At 37.0% G+C, this 19271-nt stretch overlaps 1 protein-coding gene across 2 annotated transcripts in view; it reads left to right on the forward strand.

The window, feature by feature from the left end:
• BIRC6 (baculoviral IAP repeat containing 6) overlaps positions 1 to 19271 on the forward strand; it is a 189855-nt gene that overhangs the window by 28849 nt on the left and 141735 nt on the right. For both annotated transcript variants that reach the window (XM_076334284.1, XM_076334283.1), the window contains exons 10-12: positions 785 to 2179; positions 11342 to 11491; positions 16293 to 16518. In XM_076334284.1, coding sequence (XP_076190399.1) covers positions 785 to 2179; positions 11342 to 11491; positions 16293 to 16518 — 1771 coding nt within the window. The remainder of the gene's footprint in view (positions 1 to 784; positions 2180 to 11341; positions 11492 to 16292; positions 16519 to 19271) is intronic.

The raw sequence follows: 19271 nt of genomic DNA on the forward strand, positions 1-19271 counted from the left end.
AAAAAGAACATGTACATGTGCATAAACACAAGGAAATAGACTCGAGATGTAAAAAGGATTTTTTTCAACAGAAGTATTAGCAAAGATGGTGCTCTGTCATTTATGCTTAAGTGACCTCTTAATCTGGGTTTGTACGGTGTCCTTTGTAATCTTCTGAATCTCTACAGTACTTAGTTGAACTCTTCTGATTCGTTGTTATTCTTGCAGTACTGTTTAATTTGATTAAGCTCTCTCAAGTTTTTACTGGGTTTTGTTTTATAATAGCTTGGAGTTCTTTCTATTAGGTGGTCTGTTACATGGTGGGAAGTATCAAGTTTTAGAGTAAAATAATGTTTTTCAACTAAGATTGGAGAATGAATCTGCAGAATTGCAGATTTTTGATGGTACTGGATTGTCTAGGAGGGAAGGGGAATAATATGGCAGAACATGAATTGAGTTGATTTAAAATAGTTGGATTTCAGTATGGTGGTCTAGCCTAAGTAGAATAATTAGTAGAAAGATAATGCTGTTTACTGGGAGACTTGTTACAAAGGCGGCTGTCCTGTTCTCTTTACTTTCACTCTTGTTGATAAAATTAGGAGAACCATTAGTCTATGTGCAAGGAATGTTTGTGGGCCTCTTTTGTTGTTTCTTGACTATCAAATCTTGAACATATGGAATGTTTTAACATACTGAAACTGTAGAGCAGTGACTTTTTGCTTAATTATGAGGATAAGTCCATAATATATGCAATACGATTCCTTTTTTTTGAACATGTATTATGTTAAACATTTTTGTTTTAAAGGGCATACATCACAAAAAGAAACTATGGAAGTCAGCCTTGATATAACAGCTCTCAGCATTCTTCAGCAACCTGAAAAACTTCAGTGGGAAATTGTTGCAAATGTTCTGGAAGACACGGTTAAGGATCTAGAAGAACTTGGGGCAAATCCCTGTTTGGCCAACTGTAAGAGTGAAAAGATGAAGGAAAAACACCTAGAACAACACAACATTCCCTTTCCTTGTTTATTAGCTGGAGGTCTATTAACATACAAATCACCTGCTACCTCTCCTGTTAGCAGTAACTCTCAGAGGTCACTGGATGGCTTAAGTAGGACTCGAGGTGAGAGTGTCTCGGAACAGGGCTCAACTGACAATGAATCCTGCACTAATTCAGAACTGAATTCCCCTCTGGTAAGGAGGACTTTACCTGTATTGCTGCTATACAGCATTAAGGAGTCTGATGAAAAAGCAGGAAAACTCTTTTCACAGATGAACAATATTATGAGTAAAAGTATACATGATGATGGTTTCACAGTTCCACAGATCATTGAAATGGAGCTGGACAGTCAGGAACAGTTGCTGTTACAGGATCCCCCTGTGACTTACATTCAGCAGTTTGCAGATGCTGCAGCCAACCTAACTTCTCCGGACTCGGACAAGTGGAGCTCTATGGTTCCCAAGCCTGGGACTTTGGTTCAGTGCCTGCGTCTGCCAAAGTTTGCAGAGGAGGAGAACCTGTGTGTAGATTCAATCACTCCTTGTGCAGATGGAGTTCATTTGTTAGTAGGACTGCGGACTTGTCCTGTCGAATCTCTGAGTGCAATAAATCAAGTAGAGGCCTTGAATAATTTAAATAAATTAAACTCGGCACTATGTAATAGAAGGAAGGGGGAACTAGAATCAAGTCTTGCTGTAGTGAATGGCACGAGTATTGATGTAATCCAACATGAGTCACCAGCAGATGTATCAACTCCTTTAATAATTCAACCTGAACAGAGAAGTATTAGTGGTGGATACCTAGTGCTTTATAAGATGAATTATGCTACTAGAATAGTTACTCTAGAGGAGGAGCCGGTAAAAATCCAGCATATCAAAGACCCCCAAGACACAATTACCTCAATGATTTTGCTCCCACCAGATATATTGGATAATCGAGAGGATGACTGTGAGGAGCCTGTAGAGGAAATACAATTAACTTCTAAAAATGGCAGTGGGAGAGAGAGAAGATCTGAGATCTCTACTCTTGGGCACCTGGTAATAACTACTCAGGGAGGATATGTAAAAATACTAGATCTTTCGAACTTTGAAATTCTGGCCAAAGTGGAGCCACCTAAAAAAGAGGGCACTGAGGAACCAGATATGTTTGTCTCTGTGATATACTGTTCGGGCACAGACAGATTATGTGCATGCACCAAAGGTAAGACACTTCTTTAAAAAAAAATTTTTTTAATGCTTGATTTGACTGTATTTGGATTATATTATAGAATGTGAGAATCTAAGTTTCATGGATTAATTACTAAATAGTAATAGGCAAATTCCATTGAATTTATGTACAGTTTACTTCTGTTCTAGGGAGCATGGACTTTAGTTAATTCCTCATCTTAAATGTAGATTTTAATCTCTAAAATGGGAATAACTCTTGGGTATGTCCAGTGTACTGGTAAATTTGTTCTTGTAGAGGCACAGATTTTTCTTAAATCCAAAACAAGTAAAGGTAATTCTTGTATGTAATTATTTCTGTGCTAGAGGTCCATGTTTCAGAAAAATGTCTCCTGTCTGTAATTGGCAATATTCAAGATGGCAGAGAAGATGACGCTTTTATACCTTATTCCCGTGGTCAGTTGTATCTTCTTTCAGTTAGGGCTGCTGGTTCTGCCTCAGCCTTTTGCAATTGGGATTACACTTTCTTGAGCATGAGAGTCAGACTATCCATGCAGGATTGTTAGATCTTTTTCAAAATGAACACAAGAAATTTTGGGGAAGAGGGCAGGTAAGAGGGGAGTGTAACTCAAGTCCAGGCAACTGCTATTTTGTAGAAGTCCCTAAACTGTCACGCACCGTCCTGCTTCCTTGTGTGACGTTGGGGCAGTGGAAACAGCTCTGGCTGTCATCCAGCTGAGTTCCTCCATGCACCAATGTCTCATTTGGTTCTCCTGCACTTGAATGCAGCTCTGGTGGAAACGATTAGCCTCTCAGAGGGGCTAAACTGATGGGATGGTTCACACGTTTCAAATGAACTCCCACCAATATCATGTTGAACTTTTATCTCTACTAGAAGAATTTAAATTGACACGTTTCCTCCTTTCACGGTGGTGTCATGTTGATAACACAAGTCTTCCTATGAGCAGTTGTTAAACTCAAATCAGATTTACCTGTTATTTCCAACAGATAAAGTCAAGCTTATTGTAAAAATCTCATGTCTGTTAAGGACCCTGTGTTTATCACTTACCTACCAAGAGTTTTAGCAGTGGAGATTTTAGATTTGCTTTTTTAGTAACAGTTGCATGTTAGCAACTAGTATTGATGTTTGCAGATTCCCAATGGAAACATTCATATTTACTAAATTGTTCTCTTTTGGTAACTGCTTTTGAAGAAATGTCTATTAAACTGTTTTAGCTTTATTTAATAATGCACGCTTTTTCCTTTAAAATGGAACTCTAACTGAAAGTTTAATTGCCTTGGAAAACTGTTAGTATATCATATCCATGTCATAATGTTTTTACCTGTACTTTGCTGATCAAACTGCAGTCTCATTTAAAAAAACCCAAACCTTGCTAAGTTGTTTTTTTTTCCCTACAGAATTATACTACTATTAATTTCTTTCTTACATCAAATCTATTCTGTCTTTCTTGTGTTTTAAGATTAATGATAAAAGTTAAAGGGCTTATTGTTACTGTGCACGGTACTTTCCCATCCAGTGTTAGCGTGTACGTTAATTATATTCTTGTAGCATTTGATATTATCTAAACCTGTTTTGGGACCTTGAGTGTAAGATATGCAGGTCTGTTGAGTTGGGAGCATTTATTCTGTGTATGTAGGAGTATTTGTCTCTTCTGCCTAGATAACCACCACCTCTGTTACTGACTGGAGAATACTTCATCTTCCTCATAATAGACAAGTACATCATTCTGCTTTTTCAGTAAATATCTGTATTTTTTCCTCTCTGAGAGTGTTATAATATCCATCTAGCAATTTATAAATAGCTTTGCTGTGACTTCTTTTGTTCTTGCTGCCTTTAAGATGACTGAGATTTTGGGTTTTTTTCATCTGTAGTCCGATATGCCACAGGTATCCCTCTGCCCTCAAGTTTCCTCTTTTGAATATAGTACTTTGATAACTCTTCATTTTTTTTTATCCATTGATTATTCTTATCTTTCATTTACATCCACTGCAGCTCTATTTGGAACTTGATTTTCTGCTCTGCAACCAAATTAAAATGAACTTCAGAATTCATTATTTTCATTGTTTAAATGTCTTTAGAAGCTTTCAATTTCTATTCCTTTTTTAACATTTCAGTCACTTGTCCTGGTATAATTTTTCTCACTTTTTGAGAAATTAAGTCCAAAGCCATCATAAATATTTATGTCCATTAGAAGTCTGGATTTCGGGTTCTGATACTAGATACATCTGAAGCCTCAGAGTCCTAACGTTTATGCCAAAATAAGAAGCTTTGTAAAGAATCACTTGATCTTAAATGTTTATAAATAACTGTACTGCATAAATTCAGGAATACTAAAAGAAAAAGCAAATCAAAAAGCTCAACTGTTAATATGACTTTTTTTATCCTATATCTTATTGTAAGTTTAAATAACTTGATGTAAGGAATAGGTTTTGCATAGTTTTTGTTGTGTTGAATCATAATCATCCTTTAATCTTTTTGCTGTAAGTGGGTAAAATTGCTTATCTCCTAGGCGGCTGAAGATTTTTGTAATTTTTTTTTTTTCCTTAAATGAAGTTTTCTTAGGCTTCTTCCAAAATCACTTTGAGGTCTTTGCTCCTCTGTATTTACTACCACGCATGGGATGGTGCCTGCAGTCTGACAGCGTTAGGAAGATACGTGTTGAAAGTAGAATAGCTATATTCACTGATGTATTCAACGTTAATGCTTCTAGAAAGTAGCTTCTAGTGCAAAGACATAAGTGAAAATGTTAAGCAGAAGACTTGGAACCTACGTGCGCTGGAAATGTTTGGATGTTGTTGGGAAACTATTCAAGAATATCAGCTGAGCAGTGTATTCTTTCCTGTTTACTTGCTTGGATGGTGGGAGTAGGCAAGGAGGTACTTTAATGTCTGAAAGTTTTGGACTCACAATAGCCTCTTTTTTTTTTTTTCCTGCTGCTCCTGCTTGTTGACATATTCTTTTCATTGGTAGATCATATAATTTTTCCCATAGCTGCCTTTAAGATATGGCTGAAAAGAAACCTCTGTGTGAATGGGTGTTTCAGGTTTTGAGTGGGTTTATGTAAAGATGTTTCAGACCTGCATTTGACATCATCCATCTTTGTGAGTTGGGAATAATTATTCTTATCCCGCTTCAAAACATTACATCTTGATGTCAGCTTCAGGTGCTTCTCTGTTTCTGCAAGGATTACCTGGAGTTGACCTCTGGGGGAAAGTGTGCAAGTATATTCTTGGTTCCAGTTCTGTTAACCAAACAGTGGACTTTAAACTCTTTGTATTTTGCTTTCTTCTCTTCCCCTTGGCCAAGGTAGACTATAGTAATATCCCTCTTAGTAGTGCTTTGTGTGTTATCATGGGGGGGTTTAAACACTTTGTCTTGTATTATTAATATAAAACAGCTTAAATTCTGCTTTTGTAGCATCCAAAAAAAGTAAATTCTTTATTATCAAACTATGGAGTAGGCTGACAGGTACTGTTTTTGAATAGGGTTACAGCTATAGGGTGGTCTTCTGATGATATTTGAAGCCTATTATCTGGTGTTTAAGAGGATCAGATACAGTTTGTATTGGATGCATAAATTTCCAGAGCTACAGTTGTCACCGCCTTCTTTATATCTCAGTTTTCATCTAAATTATATTTCTTTTTTTAAATTTCAGTCCTACCAAAAATTATTTAAGAAAACAGTCCACAGTATGCATTCCACTTTTTTCTTTTGTTGGGTTTGTTTTGGATTGTTTCCTTAGTTTAGCTGCTTAGCTGTATTTGCCATTCAGGCCATCTTGTTGAACTTTGCTTTAGAAGGTGGAATGAGGTGGAAATATCTGAAGTGTTCCTTTTTTATCTAACATAAAGATGCAAATCTCTGCTTGTATTTTGTTATGGCAGTTTTGAAAATGGTGCATACTTGTGTTTCTGGGACTATTTTTAAAACGATCATTGAGAATTGTCGATTTTCTGTCTTTCACCGCTACTGATGTTCTCCCTTGTCAAGTTACAAGCTTCAGTTTCTGAAGCTCTCTGAAGAAATATTATTGAGTAGGAAAGTGAGGTGGCATTTCAAACAATTTCTACAAGAAGTGGAAATGTTCAGGGTGTTGTGGTGAAGCAGGTACACTGCTGCCAGACGGTCTCATTGAGTAGATGTTAAAATCTTTATGATCTGTTTGAGTGCTTGAGTTCCTTCTAGTGAGTGAAGCATTCCTGGATTGTGCTTACCTGAAATTTGCAATCTAATTCTTTCACAAATCTAATTTTTGAATGTCTGTGTTGAGTGAAGGTTTTACAGTAAATCATTTCCCTGTTGAGTCCTGTTGAAAATGCTAGTAATTGTCTTTGCATTACATCTAGCAAAAAATCTCTCAACAGAAAGTCAATTTGATTTTTAAGAAGTGGTTCTTCAGTAGTTCCCTAAATTAATTTAGTTATATTTTCAGTTTAATTATTATTTGGAAATAGTTTGGGGAAAAGCAGGGGGGGGAAAGAAGTTTTTCTACTTTTCATCATAAGAAAGAAGAACTCTAGTGCTTTTTTGTTCTAGCAGTTCTCTTTTCTGCCTATATTGTGTCAGAGTTGACAGACAAAAAGACTCGGCTCCAACTGAAGTTCCATAATCGGCTTCTCACACATAGCAAATCATAGATCACATTGGATCAGTTCTTTTGGATATTGTCTATTTCTGAATTAGCCAGAGTTGGATGCTGTAAAAGAAGACCACGAACACTGAATGTAACCCATAATGTACATTTGTATCTTACTGATTGTTTTACACTTTAATTTATAAGCACTTCTTTCTTTAGGTGTCTGTTTGGTGATTATTCTTTTTTTAATGTTCTTTTCTATATACATACTTCTCCTAAATTCTTGCCTGCAGTGTTACATTATAACAAGTGTTTCTAGTCACTCCCCTTTGTTGGAGAAAGTGTTTTTTCAGACTGGAGTTTCGTATGTCGAAAGCAAGTTGTCTGTGCTAACATTTTTTGTTGCAAGCCTGGCAGAACTGGATGGCACTTTCATACATTTGAGAATTGATTCCCCCAAATCTTGTACCTTTCAGTTATAACAGATTTCTTGCTCTTGAGTTGTATATAGTGTATTAATTTACTCTCTGTAGCTTTTTTCTGGTTTTGTTTGGATATCTTATTTGTCTCTTCCATGTCATTAGGCTTTGTCAGCCTTGCATACTGGTGTATTTGAAGTTCAGGAATCAATTTAGTGTTTTCAATTTTCTGCCTTCATAGGCAATGGGGTCTAATGGGATTGGGGAGAGGTCCAGTTTTTTCCACATCAGAATTAGTGTTGGAAGTGATGCTAAGAGATCATCTTCAAACCGGGTTCAATTACACTTACCCATTCAGAAATAGAGTACTGATCAGCCTGTTTTCGAAAATCTTCAACATGGAGATTTAACAGCCTACTTACACGGAATTTCTTCTACTGCATGCTGTCCTTGACAATGATGACTTTTTTTTCCCCTAGTGTTTAGCCTGTATCATCTTTGCTGATTGGAGTCAACTGTTGTACTATCCTTTATGAACATGACAAAGAGATTGCTTCAAAAAAGGAGAAGACAGTTTATTTAGGTACTGTCCTCCTCCAACCGTTTATTTTCTTAAGCTGAGTATCTCCAATCTTTTTAAACTTTCCTCAGGGGCTTTGAAAGAAAAAAAACCCTTACTTTCCCCTTCCAAAAGACCTGCTCAAGTCAGTCCACATGTTTCTTGATGAGATACCCAAACCAGGCACAGTAATCCTACAGATGTCTTTGAATGGAACAGAAGAATTCCTTAGCAGCTCTGCAGTCTGTACATACCATGTATGCATATACATAATGGGATGTTTGCACTTTTGAGCAGGAAATTGAATCAGGTTTATCTTCTGACTCACAAGAGCCTCTTTTACAGAACTGCTGGCTAGCTGATTTTTCTTCATCCTGTAATAGTGCATTTAATTATTTCTTGCTAGGCATAGTAACTTTCACTTGTCCCTATTCAATTGCATTCTATTTTTTCATAAGCTGGGATGGAATTTTACAGCTGAAATCTCGAAGAATAGTGTAAATTCTGTTGGAGTGAGGTTTTGGGGAAGCTTTCTTGAGGACATTTTTCAAGTGTTCTGAACTAGTATGTTTAGAACTAACCCTTTCTCTACAGCCCAGTGGTGAGATGAGGAGGACTGTAAGTTGTTTAGTGGATCGTTTCCTGTGGTATGGCTTTGTTTTCTTAATTCCTTTAACTATTTGGGTATTGTTCAACTGTGTCCTTGTGTTGTGATTTGCTGTCGACAATTGTGTCACTCTTCCAGACTCCTGCCAGAGTGCAGGATATGTTCAGGATACTGAATGCTTCACCAGATTGGCTTTGACTGCAGTGGCCTAGTCTCTGACATATTCTCTAACTTGTGCCAATGCTGCTTTCCTGGAACCCATAACTGTTTTGCCAGAAGGAAGCTTGGGATTTATTTGGATGGATTTATGATTCTTATGTCCTGTTTGTATAACCCACCAGGTTCTTGAGTCCAAGCAAATGTACAGATTTTAAATACAAGTCAGAATTAAATTAACAGTGTTTTGAATGTGTTACCTGTTATTTTTGGGAAGTATAATGATGCTTGTTTCCAGTTATTCTCCTTTGTGATCACTGAGTAAGTCAGTGTCAGCTTTCATATCTTCCTGGTAGCGCAACAGTAGCATTTATCGGCTCTGTCAAAGTGATGCAAGCAGAGAAGTCTTCAGATAAACTACTGCTTATGATGTTTGCTACCTGGCTAGAATTAGAAAGCACTACATGAGTCACTGTTTCAGCCTGGTAGTGCATACCATGAGCCAGTAGTAAGGCCGCAATAAAAAAAAAAGCAGCATTGACTTTTGCACATACTTTTTTTTTCCTGACACTTGACTACAGGAAGTGTGGTATCTTTGAAACAAATAATTAAGCATGCATCATCAGAAGGTCATCTTTGGATGTTCTATGAGAGCAAATGCCTCCTTTGTGATACAGAAGCAAAACCACCTACAGGGTTTTGGAAAGCGTGCATAAGCACTAATAATTTTACAGACTAATACTGTATAACTGAAGTTCATGATAAACTTCTTTACAGAAGCTTTTTAAAAACAAATATGAGGAAGTGAGATATCTCAAGTTTAGCACAGAATTTTTCTTGGAAAAGTGCTGGAGTCTGAGGAATGCAGGGATTGTGACTCTCTCTTCCTCTTGTAGTATGGATAAAATGGTAAGGACATTTTTGCTGCTGTTGATTAGTGACAGAAACTCAGAAACTTGGTTTGAGAACCAAGGTTTTGTTTCTTTAAAACCAAACCCTATCCAACCATCTACAGAATAAGTGAGACCTTGGCATAACTTTCCCTTAGAAAACTGCACAACTTTCTGAAGTTCTTCAGTGTTTCTCCTGCTGTGAGCTGTAAAACTGGCGGATGAGGCAAGTCAGTATGTTGAACTTCCATTGCATGAGGGGTGTACTTTATTTCCAGGACAGGAGATTATGATTTTGATCGTTGAGATCAAGACTTTGAGCAGTAAACAGAACAGGGAAACAAACTGAGGTTTGGCTTATTACCAAATGAAGCTGTCAAGGTCTGTGCTTTCTAATGTGTCCCTAATTCTCTTTGTTTGAGGAAAATTGCTCATTTGTGAGCTGTGCAATTACAGGGAAACTCATTGTAAGTGTTATTTGCTAGAACTATTTTTTTTTCCCCTCCACTCTTGGGATCTACTTGGGATGTACTGTTCTGCACCAGGGCTGGGTGGGTTGGGGCTGAGAGAGAGGTGGTGCAGGCTTCTTACTGGATCTCAATGAGAAAGACACCACCAACAAATGGCTTAATGAAATAGGTGGTTTAATAAGATAGAATAAAAAGAGAAATATAAATAGTGAGAAAATCTCACGTCCCTTCAGATGGTGGGAGCCCTGCTTTCATGCAGCATCACCCAGAACCCGGGTAGATTTTCCCACAGCACACTGCTCAGATCCTGTCTATGGAGAGGTTCTTTCTTTTTGGTAATTTGAGCTATTATTTTCCTCTTTTTATTCTGTCTTGTTAAAACAGCTATTTTATTAAGCCATTTGTTGTCAGGCCTTTCCTATTGAGATGCAGAAAAAAACCTGTACCACCTCTCTGTGCTTCTCATACGCTCGCTCTCTGCCTCACCCTGCCTCTCTATATTGCTCTCTGTTTCACTCCCCTCACCCCTCACAGTGCAGAACATGTACCTGCTGATTATGCTTTTATCTTGGGTTTTTATTACGTATATTATCTCAAGTTTGTTTGTTTCAGACTACCTGGATAATTTGCATAACAGGGTTTGTCATAACATTAGTCAGATGCTGAAGGACAGTCTGTAATCAATTTTCAGAAAAACTATGGAAGGCCTACCCTAGGATTTTCCTCTCTATTTAAATCCTACTGATGAGGATTTTTGTAACTTCTGAAACTGTTAACAGCACTTCCCCTCCCCCAACCCTACCTTACATAAAATTGAGCATTCCTTCTTGGTGACTTCTCTGTAAATGACACAATTCATCTATGTATATCTGTAGTGGTGAATAATGGGCACCTTCCTTGAATGATTTCAAGCTTCCATCAAAACATTGTGTTCATTGAAAATTTTGGACTTGCTGTTTTGGCTGTTGACCTGATCCGTGTTGTAATTCCAGGTTTGATGAAATAATGTGAAGAGCCCCTTAGTTAGGAGAGTTCAGCGGGGAAGTGATTTTTCGATTCTCAAATATTGAACTTTAAAAGGAAATTTATGCAACCTGTACAAATGAGGTAGTGTAGGCCTTTGGTTGACATGATGGAATACTTTCTGTTTAAAGCATGATTTGGATTATGGAAAGTGTCATGATCATTATGATTTTGGGTTTCCATTGAGGTTTCCTTAGTTAATTACCTTTTAACTCCCCTCCCCCTTAATATATTTTTTTTCCTTTGATGCCATTCACACCTGGAGTCAGTATTTTTGTGGTTCTGTTTTGCATTTACCCTGAAAAAATTTGTAGTAGTAAAGCAAAATGAGTATTCCTGTATAATCTTACTGGTTTCAGGTCCTGCATAATTACTGTCATAATTGTGTAGCACTTCAACTGCAAGCCTGTCTTGTGGGTTGAGTTAAGCTGTATGCCTGTCTAAACTTACTTCTTTTGTTGTCTGTGATGATTTTAGGTGGAGAACTTCATTTCCTTCAGATTGGAGGGACCTGCGATGACATAGATGAAGCTGATATACTTGTAGATGGATCCCTTTCCAAAAGTGTAGAACAGTCATCAGAAGGCACCAAACCCTTATCTAACCCTTCTAGTCCAGGCATTACAGGTAAATTGCACATGTTTAAATGTATCGTAAGTAAAAATGCTTTTGTAATTTTTGAAAGGTACATATTAAGATGATTTTGAATTATTTAATAGCATGCTGCTTTATACTTTTTTGCTGCCCGAAGCTGGAGTTCTGAAGTTACTGTATGTCTATCACTGGTTAACGTACAAGCATAACACTTTAGCAGTTCCTGATTTAAAAAAAAACAAAACAAAACAACAACTTTTGTATAACTGATTGTTTTTCCAATCCCTACATGTTATTTTAAGTGTGGCAGACAGGGAAAAACAGGTAATTGTGCAAGGACTGAACTTCCCTCATAGTTTAAATAGGCTTGAGCTCTTTATTTGGAATTAAAATCATCTGTTCATTATGTAAAATTGCCTTAAAGTTTCATGCAGAAGCTGTAGAGCTCTACTTAATAGCTGTACAAAACGTATTCAACAGGTATTGTTGCATACAGTGAAACTGATGCTCTCTATACTTCAAGCAGTGCAGTTGCTGTTGATAAATTAGGCTTATGATGTGAACTCTTGGATTTTTGTGTTTAGCAGTTTGTCTGGGTTGAGCTATGCTCAAATTCTGCTGTCATTTACCTACTAGTTTCCTTCCTGGAAAGGTTGTCTGCCCTTGGACAGCAAGAAGTAATTGTTTCTAATTGTCCAAAATCTGTTTTTACCCTAATCATGATATTTAGGTCTTGTCTTTACTGCAGTTCTCTCATACCAGTCCTGCCACCAGTCTGCTGCCTTTTGTAGTATCCTGGCCCACTTAGGTAAAATAAGGAGTTGGGTGAGAGAGTTGTTCCTTTTGTAGTCAGGTAGAAGGGGAAAAATGTGTGGGGCTCCTCCTGCTTGTAAGGCAGAACAGTGAGTATGCAGGTTATGGGAGCTCCTGTGTGGGCCTCTCGATCTTTTCTCAGCCCTCATCAAAGATGCATTAGTGTAGATAACTTGCTACTAAAACTTAACAACAAATCTAATTTTGCTGGTTAAGCCTGAGGAAGATTTGAGTCATGCTGAGGTTTTTAAAGTGTGTGTGTGTGTGTATGTGTGTGTGTGTGTGTGTGTGTGTGTGTGTATATGTGTGTGTATATATATAGTCTTGCTTTGAGTTTTAAAAGGAATTGTTTGAGAGCTGTAAAACTATGGTGTTTTTCATTTTGTTTTAACCTGCAATTATTGAAGATAGAGACACAAAGCATAATTATTTTAGTTAGGTTGGAGTTTGGAGGTGTTTTGGTCATGTCTGTTGGGACAGAAATACGGATATACTGGGAATAGATGACCTCGAATATAAAATACAAGTTTAAATAATATAAAGCATGAAGATAAAGCAATGATACAATGGAAATAAACCATTCATGTAGCTATGACTATTTCAGAGAAGTGATGTTAATTTTGTGTGTGCGTTTGTGTGATGGGAGGTGTCTTTGTGTGCAGCTGCAGAGGACAAAAAAAGCTGGGAGAGGACTGACTGGTAGTACAGGGACCATTTCGGATCGTGGTGTCTTTGTTGTGACAGGCTACTTGCTGTCTTCCTCCCCAAAACCCTGCTCGCTGCCAGCCTTGTAACACTTTAAGTTGTGTTGTGCTGTGTTTGTATGACCCCTGATTTTACTCCACAAGAGGCAATCAAAAGAGGGAAGGAAAAGATGCTTATTGTCATAAGATTATCTGTAAGCAGCAATACAGCAGTTGCTGTTGTCCTCTCTGCTTTGAGGACTGAATTCCTCCTGCTCCTCCTCTTTTTCACCAAAGGAGCCATTCCTAAAGTTTGAAAACCACTAGGTAATAAACCATTGTACATATGTGAGGGAAAGAAGTCTGTGGCTTTCTTCTGCACCTTTCTTCTTTTGCTAATGGCAAATAAAGCAATAAAGAGAGTATGAATATCCAGGACATAGATGCTCTTCAATAGATGCATTTCCTGTATAGTAGCTTATCAGCAGATTTAAGTGACTTCCAGTCAAATGGTAAATTTGACTAACCTGATGAATCAAATTGATGATCATTACTGTTTAAATTCTGCCAGTACCATAATGGGCAATTTTTTTTTTCCCCCCTTGTTCTACTCCCCATCCAGCCTTCATTATAGGCTTGACTATGGCTTATTGGAACAAGAAAGGGATTTCCTTATGTATAGACTTCGAAGTAGCTATATCTTTAGATTGTCCACAAGCTGCAGGTCCTCCTTTAAGTAGTCATATAATTCAGAGAGTCTAGTATTGCTTGATATTGGTGTGTAATGGTTTCCAAAGAGTAGCTGGATACACAGTAATGATCAGATAAATTGAGTACTGTTTTGCAGTGGCATCAAACTGAGCCACTAAAAGCTGTGAGAGAAGCTTAATAGTCATAGGAAGCCAGTGCTGAAATGAGGGTGCTGGGGGGAAGAGCTGAAACCAAATGGTTGTTGCAGAGCTCTTAGTCTGAACTATCCGGGTTAAGGATACTAAAGTCAGTAATACTGGATTCTTGGCATATAATGTGTGAGTGATTGTTAGGACAGTGCAAACATTTTCTAAGTAGTGAAGCTGTCAGCATGTGTATGGATCATGATCAGACACTGCCCCCAACATTTAAAACATCAGTGAAAATCATCAGCAGAAAAAACGATTTCTTCCACTTTTGTCTTAGCATGTTTTTCAGACAGAGACATAGCTCAACAGAAAGATTTCTGTTTGGGGAAATGAACTCCTAGGCGGATCTGACTGAGCATAGAGTCTTGATCTATATATCTTGTTCACAGCTGATGGCAGGCAGCAGCAGGGTGTTTTTATGAGATCACTTTGGTGTTCTCTGAAACTGTAGCTAAAAGATGCTGTAATCAAGATAGAAACCACAGCAACAAGCACAAGCTTTTGTTCATATATATTGTGGGTTTTATTTGTGTGTTTTTCTCTGTTGTTGGCATTCTGGAATGCATTTCTTAAATTTTATTTTCTAGCCTGCATTTCAAACTTGGATACATTTTAAATTGTATTGTTTTAGAAGGAAATACATTAACCTTACCAAGCCGTAAATCTTAGATTAGGTTCAAATTATTACTTCCTTTTAAGGAGCGGAGGGTTTTTTATGGTGAAGTGATCTAAAATAATGCTTATTTTAGAAGCGAATTGAAAAAAAAAAAAAAAATCAATTTTCCTGACCAGTTTAAAACCTTTTTTCAAGTTTGCTATTAGAACTTCAGCTTGTTGTAACTCACTATTACGATGTAACAAAAGAAGCCAAATAACTTTCCAGTGCTGTCAAGTATAAGTTCTTCATTTTTCAGTTTTAGGGGTTGATACCCCATTACATGTGGTTGCTCTGAATACTCTGAATTTGTAATTGTCTCTGTTGGAGGGGGAGGGAGAATGAAGCAGGAGAAAATCCAGTCTACTCAAAGGTAGAATTGTTGCACAGTTTGAGCTATGATCTCACTTCTCATTGCAGTGTCATCTAGCTAATGAGGTTCACATTTGGCAGTAAAAAAAATGAAGGTGTTTGCTGTATTATTGAAATAAAATTTCTAAAGCATTTTTAATTTCTAATCTCTTCAGCATTTTCCTGCCTCCTAGATTGAAAAGTAGAAATCGTAGTTGTTGCAATGAGAGTGAACTTTTTGCCTCACGCTGGGTATCTGATCTTGAGCTTCTCCACTTTTGGGGAAGAATTGCATGTGCCTTTCTGCTCTCAAGCTGGAGGATGTAATCTAGTTATTATTCTGGTTTCAACCTGGCTTGTTTTGCTAGATAGCATCTAGGTTCAGACTTCACTGGGGGGGTGGTATTTTTGTTGGTGCATTTAATTTTTTTTTTTTCCTTCCCCCTGGGTGGTGACAGTAGTAGTCAGGTAGCAAACTTTCTCCTTTTGAAAACCATCATTTCTTTACAAGTAAAAGATTTTCTCCAAAATGCATTTTTAAGAGAAAATGCTTGAAACGTAAGAAAATTAACATTGTACATATCTTATTTTCGCTCAAGTTTTCAATTTTGTTGTTGTTTGAGGAAATCTGATTATTTTTAGAGCTCCTTTGTAATGTTCTTTTAGGTGTTTGTCTCCCTGGGATGTTTTAATTTTCAGTACTTCTTCAATTAATATCCTTGTTTCCTAAGGACAAGACTTGACTATGAAGACAAGAAGACAAAATACTTGTCTAGGCCCAGTGTCTTTTAAGTGCATTATATAAAGCATGTTTGTTTTTTTCCCTTACCCCTCTTTTAAGCTAAATTGGGAGCCTTCCAAAACATTCTAGTAATCCATCATAAAACAAGTCTATATTGATAAGCAGGTGCCAAAGTAATGTTTTAAACAGTGATAAAAATGTTACAATTGCATAGTAATTCCATATGTCTGTTTTCATAAAATATAAAACTTTTTTTTTTAATCTGAGTCAATAGAGGTATTAAAAAAAAAAAAGTTTTAATCAGCTTTACATCATCAAAGTATAGCTGGCTAATTACTTTTTCCTGATGCTTCTGGTTGAATCCCAGAGAGCATGCTCAGAGCTCTCAGTACTTAGAAAATTTATTCCAAATGAGGTGTCTTCAAAGGATACTGGCTTCAAGACTAGAGTTGTTTGGTTGCTGGGGGGGGGGTGGGAGTGGGTGGGTTGGTTGTTTTGTGGTTCTTTTTTGTCTGTTTGGGGATTTTTGTTTGTGGGGTTTTTTTGGGTTTTGGTTTTTTAGAAATGTCATATAACATGTAGTTAATTTTACCTATAGCAGTTTGGATATATTTCAAACTGTTTATAGGATGTTCTGGGAAAAAAAAAAAAAATCTGTGTAGTAATTAATGTATGTTCTGTAATTATTCAGGAGTTGATCTTTTGGTGGACCAGCCATTTTCCCTTGAAACACTGACATCCCTGGTGGAACTGACCCGTTTTGAGACCTTGACGCCACGGTTTTCAGCCACTGTGCCTCCCTGTTGGGTAGAAGTCCAGCAAGAGCAGCAGCAAAGGCGGCATCCTCAGCATTTGCACCAGCAGCACCATGGGGATGCAGCTCAGCATACTCGAACTTGGAAGCTACAGACAGACAGGTAGGTAGGGTAACGGTGCAAAAAGAATAATGTGTGTATTGCTTAACTAGTTCGTATAGCTGGTATAATCACAAATTTAATTTAATTTAATTGTTTTGAAGTAGTGTGCAAGTTTAAGAACGTGTACTTTCAAAGATAATAATCTCTATTTGGTAGTTTGCATTACAGGTCTTTGTGAGATTGCCAGAGTTGTTTTAGTGGACCTTGAAACAAATTGAAAAGTCAAGTTTTGAATGTGTGTATTCTTGTTTGTCAAATGTTGCCATTTCATTATACAGACAAGCTCATTTGCCAGAATTACAGATATTCTTGATTGTTTCTATAGAAGTCTGATTCACCCTTCTTATGCGTACACACATTCTTAGTACATTTTTTAATTGGAAAATGCAAACTGCAGGTGCCAGTATGACTAATTAGTTGTCTTAAACGAAATCGTGTTGTAACGTATTTTAAAATGTGAAGATAGAATCTGGATTTATGCCTGTTCATGTCAAGTTAAATCTTTATACGCAAGACGTTTAAGCCAGTATAGAGCCCTAGTTGTGCTAAAATTTAGGCAGTACTTTCATTGAAATGAGCTGCACTGACATGGTATGTGTAGTACTTCTCAGTTTTTTACACGTGGCGTAAGAACTTGGAATTCCTCTGGGATCGTAAAGACTAGAACAGCAGTGTTGTAGTCTCCTTGAAGAGCTGCTTAAAACCTACCTGAAGTAGATTTGCATAGTTTTTCTGGAAAAATGCTTGGAGAAGCAAAATATAGATATAAGTTGTGCTGTGTGTTTTATTAAGGGACATGCATAATAAGGCACTACAAGATCTTTTGGGTCAGGCTGTCACACATCTGTCCCACTGTTGTATAAGATTTGCACAGTAGTGTAGAATCTAAATGCCTATACAGTGGAAACAATGAAATAGCCAAAGGATGCTAGGGGGAGCTAGAGATCACATGTGGGGGGGAAAAAGCTTGTTGTATAAATAAGTGAAAGCTAGCATGTGATAATGAAGCATTCCAGGTGGGAAAACAGGTCTGGAAGGTGGTAGTTGCAGGTGTTTCCAGGGCTGACACCTAAAATGAGCTGAACTTGCTTTAATTAAATGTTCATAAGCTATGGTTAAAAACTTGCAGTGCGTTATAGGCTTTAAAACCTTTATTTATCTTGTGGTTTTGCTTTGTGTAAGTAAAATACTCTGTACGTAACAAGTGGAAAGGAGGTGGTTCCTTGCAAAGTAACTTCCAGTTAAAATTATGGACTATTGAGTGCGTTCAGCAACAGCTGAAAGGTAAAAAGCTACCAATGTGAAGATACAAGGAAGCCAACAGTGAAGGTAATAGCTGTTAATTGGAAGGTGATAGCTGGAACATTAGCTTATGAATATTGTTTCATTAGAGGAAAAGCATTATGCCTGCTGCAAAGTAAAACAGGAACGTAAAGAAGTAAAGTTAAAAGTTTTGGTTTAGTACTGGAAATCTTTGACAGCTGCTAAATGACTCATGATGAAAATGATTAAATTGCAGTCCCTTTGTTCATAGGGTAAAATATACAGTCTTAAGACTGAGAGCAACGTTAGCTCTTAATTAAAAGTTATCAGGGAAAAAACTTTTTGATTTCTGGATTATTTTGGTCATCCTTAATGAGGTTCCTTTTATCTCCTCTTTGAGTGTCGTATACTGATTCCTATCAAGATGTGGGATTACAGGGTTAGATGGATGAGTAATGCAATTTGATATGGTAATTCTTTTGTTTCTCAAATAGATAGGAGATAATCCTGTAAAGGTATTCTAGGGAATGGCATTATATTACAAGCGTGCTTTTTTCAATCCTACTTTGTTATTTTAAAAAGGCTGTGTAACAAAGAAAACAGAAAAAGCAGAGTCTGGTTTACCTTATGAATTATCTAAATATCAGTATTTCCCCTTCAGTGGTAATTTAACTGAAATGTTAAATTGGGTTAATCCTTTTAAAGAAAGTGCATGAATTGCTAATGTGCTTTGATTAAAACAATGACATCTGAGTTTCCTGGCTTTTTCTCAAATTCATATACAAAATATTTTATGTCTTCATCTTATGCAGACATTTGAAAATATGTGAAAGTGCTTTCCAGTGTTTAAACTCTGGAAATGGGTCTGCAGCTCAAAGTTCAGTTGTAGTGGAAGATCAAACATTGATGAGGTGTTCTAGAAAAAGAATGAAGTGTGTTGGAAAATATTTTGTAGTTGTGAGAATGATGGTATATTTGCATTTAGAACACAGTCTTGATTGTGTAGTCTTTAAAAAGATGCTATAGATTCAGACGGGTTTCAAAAGTGAGGAAAGTTGCTAAAAGAACTTGCATTAGATTACCAGAGAAAATTAATCACAGAATTAGATTGTGAAATTCATTGCCACAGGTAGAAGATCATCTCTTCACTGTTGGATGTAATGTGAGACCTTCATGGAGGATCATTATTTCATACATGCCTATTGAGAGATACTTAAAATTTCCTTTGGGGCATCTGCTGCTGAATTCTGTCAAAAATAGGTTTCTGGAGTAGACAAATAACAGTTGTAATTCGGTATGGCAGTATGCATCGTATGCAACATACAGACTACAAAAGAGTACTGCAGACAAACTGGTTTATTATTCATTTCTGGTTTTGTACCAGATCTTAACTTAAACTGGATGAGCAGAATATTATTTAGTCTTTCAGAAGACATGCTCCTTTGAATGTCTCACTCAGTCCATGCTTTGCATGACACCTATAGGAATAC

This window comes from Aptenodytes patagonicus, chromosome 3 (genome assembly GCF_965638725.1).
Source record: "Aptenodytes patagonicus chromosome 3, bAptPat1.pri.cur, whole genome shotgun sequence".
In the NCBI taxonomy this organism is placed as follows: Eukaryota; Metazoa; Chordata; class Aves; order Sphenisciformes; family Spheniscidae; genus Aptenodytes; species Aptenodytes patagonicus.